The following is a 6018-nucleotide window of genomic DNA, read 5'->3' on the forward strand; positions in this document are numbered from 1 at the left end:
AGCCATTTAGCTTCATTCACCCCTATTCATTGAGTACTCACTCGCGGGCGCCCTCTAGCGGTGTGGTCATTTTACGCTATAAAGGGATGAGTTAGGGAGTGGGCAGGCTCGACCTAAACCAGCTTTGTTGTGACCTTCCGATTTAGCACAGGGGGAAGATATCCATGTGGTTTTAAACAAGCTTCTTTCGTGCTGTGCTGAAGTTCAGTTTTAACCGCTAAATATGTAAGTTTCCTAGTTTAAAAGGAGAAGAACCTGCTGCACTCGAGTTACATATTTATATATTAAATATATAAAAGTAGTGGGTTTAATATAGAGATTAATATGGCTTGATTAGCAGAGTTGTTGTGGGTCTGTGTTGGTTTAGGTTGGTGTTTTTTTGTATGTTGTAGGAGCTTTATTCTAATAGTAAGTTGTATTATGTTTAAGTAAGTGTGTTTACTAATAATAATACCCTGTATGCTGAACGCTGCCTCTTGTTTCAGGCAGGCGGCTATGGAGATCACCACTAAGTACTGTCAGAAGGAGATGGAGCAGTATGGGGCTTGTGTTGCCTCTCATCCATCCTCCTGGCAGCAGCAGTGCCACGACCTGAAGGTGCAGGTGGCGCAGTGCACCTCCTCCCAGTACGTTTACCCGCTTTATCTCTCATTAGATCTGAGCATTTGTGTGTGAGAGTATATATATCATTCATAACATGACAACCAAGGACAAACTGATGACTAGAGACTGTCCAGTCACTAGAGGGCGCTCTCTGGACACTTAATAGTAGTGGTGATGGTATCGGAATTGTATCAGTATTGGCAGAAAATACACCACTTATCGCATTTATGCCAAGTTCATACTACACGATTTTAGTTTTTCAGTTGCTGTCAGATTTTCATTGAAAAGCGACAAAAACTCTGATCAGAGGCAGAGACCACTCAGAGATACCTGTCAAATATTTGGCATGATAGATATCTGACACAGTCAGCAACTGGGAGTCAGGAGTAGCAGCTACATAATTCCAATAGAATTACGAAGAAAAAGAGAGCCACTGAAAAGAGAACTAAAGATATGTAAAATTACGTAAAATAACCAAATTTTTGTCCCTGATTTTTTTTTTAGAAATGCCATGCCTCCTCTAAGACCCACACATGCTTCATGATTGACATGCTAAAAAGCCAATTGGGTTGCGTTTAGTGTAGCGTCTTAACCAATCAGAAACGAGTCAATGCATCCAGCATAAATAGAGACTCTCTAGAAAGGAGAATTCCTACTTGTGATTGCCTTTCGGTGTTTGTTGCACCAGCAGAGGGCGCTACCGAGTGAGTTAATATGGAGCAAATGAGCGAATTATTATTACTGTAGTTTATAAACGTTTTATATATTTTATTTCTTATATACTAATTAATACGAAAGCCAATTTCCGCCGCTTGGAAAAATAAGGGTCCTCCACTAAGTCATAATTATGAGATACTAAGTCATAATAATGAGATGTATTATGAGACAGTGAATCGTATTTATGAGATAGGAAGTCATAGTTATGAAATACAAAGTCTGGGGGTATTATCTCCCAATTATGACTTAGTATCTCATAATAATTAATAATTATGAGATGCATTATGAGACAGTACGTTGTAATTATGAGCTAGTAAGTCATAATTATGAGATACGAAGTCTAGGGGTATTATCTCATAATAATACCAATGGTCCAAAACGCACCCCCTGCAATACCAGAGTCATTCATGGAGAGTCTGTTATATTAGTAAATGAGTTGCACTCATTACATTAATATTAAACATTTACAATAAAAAAAACTTAAACGTAGGAGTTAACCACAGCTGGATTAATAGGTGGACGACTGATTTGATGAGATGCATAAAAATAACTGCTAATAAACTGTATAATACTACTATCTCGGATTTGGACTCTGGGTTGATGAGGCTCTCCTGACTTTCCGAATAGGCATTATGACCTCCTGTTGATCATCTCAGACTGTCTCAGGGGGTCAATAACTGGCTCTGCATCTTTAGATTGGTAGTTCTGCATTACGAACCTCCTTTCTTTCCCTTCCTCTTGTTCATGCAGCCCGGTGATTAGGAAGATCCGGACAGACTGTGCAGGAGAATTTACAGAGTTTGAAAAATGTCTACGAGAGAATCAAGCCTCTGCTCTTACCTGCTCTCCTCACGTCACACGATTTCTGGCCTGTGCAGAGAGCGTCGATGTCAAAAGTTTAGGTATGCATCATCGTTCATCTCAGAACCTCACATTTAGGAGAGGATTAACTGTATCTAGACAGTGTAGAGCAGTGTTTCTCATCCCTGGTCCTGGTGGCATCCTGTCCTGCATATTTTACATATTTTCCCACCATGTTCCCAACACTTCTGATTCAACTAATCATGGCCAAGTTTCCCAAAATCATCTTAACATTAAGAATATCCTAATGAGAGAGAGGGAGAGATTGCTCAGGTCTGAAGCTCGCTCAACCATATAAGAATAAACTGTGCCACTTTAAAATAAGACTACCTTTATAAAGGGTTTATAAATGGTTTACAATTTGTTTATTAATGGTTACTAATTAGGTTGTAAATGCCTTAAAAATAATAATAATTAGTTATAACTCATACGTAGAAATGTACGTAGACCTGTTTTTTGCCAAATAGTGAACCCACAGCCATCTATATTGTTGCCCTTTCTGCGTATGTGTTATAACTGATTATTAATGATTTTTAAGGCATTTACCACCTAATTAGTAACCATTAATAAACTAATTGTAAGCCATTTATAAACCCTTTATAAAGGTAGTCTTATTTTAAAGTGGTACCAAATAAACTTTGTACCAGGAAGCTTCTGGGAAATCCATCCCAGCTCATTAAAGCAGGGGAACCTCTGGGATAGGGGATGAGAAACACTGTAAGACATCAGAGCAGTTTGATATACATATAATTTTTTTATTGAAATGCTAATAGTTATTATTAATAACAATATGTATATAATTATATAGTTAATAATTATATAATTAATAACAATACTCACTTAGGCCTCTGAATTGGTAGCTGGTGCTGAAAACTGTCAATCTTTTGTTATATTATTTTCTATAGTGGGGTGACTTGATAAAAAATCTGATTAATTATGTCAATATTTTGTGATTAATCTTTGTAACCCAAGTTAAAATGCTTGTATTACGTATTTTGGGAGCATGCATTGCAAATTGGCTAAAGTAAACATATAAAAAATGTGTTATCTGAATGTAGTTAGAATGATTTAAATTTAGAGTCCTTAATATGCTAAGTAAATGTTTCATTCCAAACATAATGAAGCTCAAACACAGAAGCTTTAAGGAAGCTCAATCAGCAAAACTGCTTATACTATTATACACTACTATTTAGCAGATAAATGGGTGGATTAAAAAAGGTAGGAGAGGAAACATTGCAAATGAGGGCTTTACAGAGGCAGCGCGCGTGTGTGTGTGTGTGAGAGAGGGAGAGGAGGAAGGGGTAAAAGAGTGAGTTAGTTATGAGATTTAATCCATAATGCAGTGCATAGTGATTAGCAGATCGTTGTAGCAGATCATCATAAGAACTTCTATTGTATTTCTGAAACATCCCAAACTAACAGCAGTCTATTGTTCTCTTAACAGGAAATTCACTGCCTCAACCTACATAAACCTCAAGACCTGCTGTCAGACCTCAACATTGAGCCATGGAGTATTATTGTTCTACTTGATCAAAACAATAAGTGTACTTTAAAAAATATATATTTGTACAGACACAGCAGGTTTTGTAATACAATTAATCCAGTTAATTTTGTTTTTGCACACAATGTTTAAAATATATTTAAAAAAAGATCTACTAACCTCAATATTCTGTATTTATTTTTAATACTACTAAGTACTCTCTGAGCATTTATAGGAATGCTATATTAACGCCCTATTTGGACTGGATTAGTTTCTTAGGGGGTCCTGGAGTAATTCTCACTTTTATGGGGGGGTCCTGGAGTAATTCTCACTTTTATGCGGGGTCCTCTGTGATTTTATTCCCGTCTGGAACGACCATGTACATGTTTTTCTAAGATGACCTCTGAGAAAATGACAGGCTGAATTATCTACTGTTTTACACTGAACTCCGTGGTCCTCTGGTAATTTTAGTCCCATCTGGACTCAAATCTCAAATCTGAGTTTCGTCTGCTCAACATTTAATAAAATAGCTATTTGTCCATTGCCACGCGCCGTAATTACACTTTGTGCGCTCGTTTCCACGGAGATCCATATAAACACAACAGCGAGTGGAAATGGAGGAGCTACTGAACGCAATGTCACGTGACCAAGAAAGCTCACGAAAAACTCACTGGTTCTCCTGTTTTTTTAGTTGCAGTCTTCATGCAAGAGTTTTATCACTGAGTAGAAGTGTTAAATATTTTTCATAGACGTCCCCCGAGAACCTTATCCCGTCCGTATAGGGCTTTATACTGGGTCTTCCTTGGCTCTTGAACAGCCTTATTTATTCTCAGAATGGATGCCACAAGCTTTAAGTAGACATGAAGGGATGCACATGGTCAGCAGCAGTGCTCAAATAGTGCTCAAACAAGGTTAAATGCGTTCATGGATTCATTCTAACCTTACCACTGGTGTGCCTCTGCAGAAATCTAGATTCAGAAATCAGGTCAGGCAATCATGTTTCCTAGCCTTCAGCTGTCTAGTTGTGGTGAGCCTGGTCTCATTGCAGCCTCAGTTTTCTGTTCTTGGATGATTAAATGGTAACCCTACATGCCCATACTTTGCTTTTTGAGACCAATTTCCTCAAGGTTGGAGGAGGTAATCTGAGTTATTGTAGTAACTGTAGTTTTTCTATCAGCACCATCTAATTTGGTCAGTTTTTCTAGTGACCTCTCTCATCAGTGAGATGTTTCCTTCAGCAGAACCCCTCACTGGATGTCTTTTCTTCATTACACTGTTCTGGGTAGAAAACTCTACAGATCCGTGTGCTGAAAGTCTTAAGAACATCAGTAATTCTAGAAATATGAGAAACTCACATAGTTGATGTGAACCTTACCTGAAGCTGCTGACCTGTACCTGCATGAATGTATACGTTGAAAATCTCTGCAACATGATTGGCTGGTTGGATATTGATGCATGAATATGTAGGTGTAGAATAAAGTGTTCCTAATAAAATGCTTGGTGATTGTATATTGTTTTTATAGTTGTTTCTTATCTGTTCTTAAATCTTCATAATAATTCAGTATTATGAAGTCTTAAGCCTGATAATAATTATATTATTATATATATTTAACTAATTCTATGTATATATTTGTTTACTTAATTAAGCTGCTTCAGTGTATAGGCTAATGGTGTTTTTTTGTTTTTGAGGTTTCCTGCAGCTCTGTGTGCATTTATATATTTTTGATCTTTAAATTGTAATAAAAGTATGTCTTAGATATAATATACCGTCTGTAATATATATATATATATATATATATATATATATATATATATATATATATATTATAAAGCTGCACACGTGATCTGAATCAGTGTAGTTAGCTCTGTGCAGATAACTTGAACAAAGCCCGTTCCTCTCAGTTGTGCTTCATCAAATATGGAATAAATTATTTTTTACATTCATATCAGTATGACTACTGTAGTAATATTATATTTCTATTATTAGTATTCATATTGTAGTCAAATTATGGCTGCTTTTTTCTTTTTTCTTTTTTTGAGTTAAGCAAGACAGTGTGTGGAGTGCTTTCTCTCAGTTTCCCGTGGATCTCTTTGTCTTCTTCCTGAAATCACTGTATAATATTAAACTGAGGAATGTGTGCGGTCCCTCCCTCATATCATGTCCAGCTACCCGCTGGCAGGAGAACAAAAAGAGCAAAGGGGGGCTCTGCAGGGCAAGAATCTCTTTGACCACTGACAGTATAAGTGGGAGGATAGGTCTGTTAGGCATGAACATTTCCATTACTTTTTCTCATTAGTGTTGGATTGGTCACTAGGACAAAAAGATCAGATCTTCCAGGCACCGTTATTGTTTCTTT

General features: G+C 37.0%; 1 protein-coding gene across 2 annotated transcripts; it reads left to right on the plus strand.

The window, feature by feature from the left end:
• The first annotated feature begins 116 nt into the window (after nt 1-116).
• LOC103035235 (coiled-coil-helix-coiled-coil-helix domain-containing protein 5) lies at nt 117-5170 on the plus strand. 2 transcript variants are annotated; one of them, XM_007229048.4, is made up of 4 exons: nt 117-225; nt 486-626; nt 2071-2222; nt 3626-5170. In XM_007229048.4, coding segments are annotated over exons 1-4 (321 nt in total). In that variant the 5' UTR covers nt 117-223; the 3' UTR covers nt 3652-5170. The 2 variants fall into 2 exon arrangements, with proteins under 2 accessions (XP_007229110.1, XP_049332023.1); XM_049476066.1 differs by having other exon boundaries at nt 490-626.
• The last annotated feature ends 848 nt before the right edge of the window (nt 5171-6018 follow it).

Source organism: Astyanax mexicanus, chromosome 3, assembly GCF_023375975.1.
Source record: "Astyanax mexicanus isolate ESR-SI-001 chromosome 3, AstMex3_surface, whole genome shotgun sequence".
Taxonomy (NCBI): domain Eukaryota; kingdom Metazoa; phylum Chordata; class Actinopteri; order Characiformes; family Acestrorhamphidae; genus Astyanax; species Astyanax mexicanus.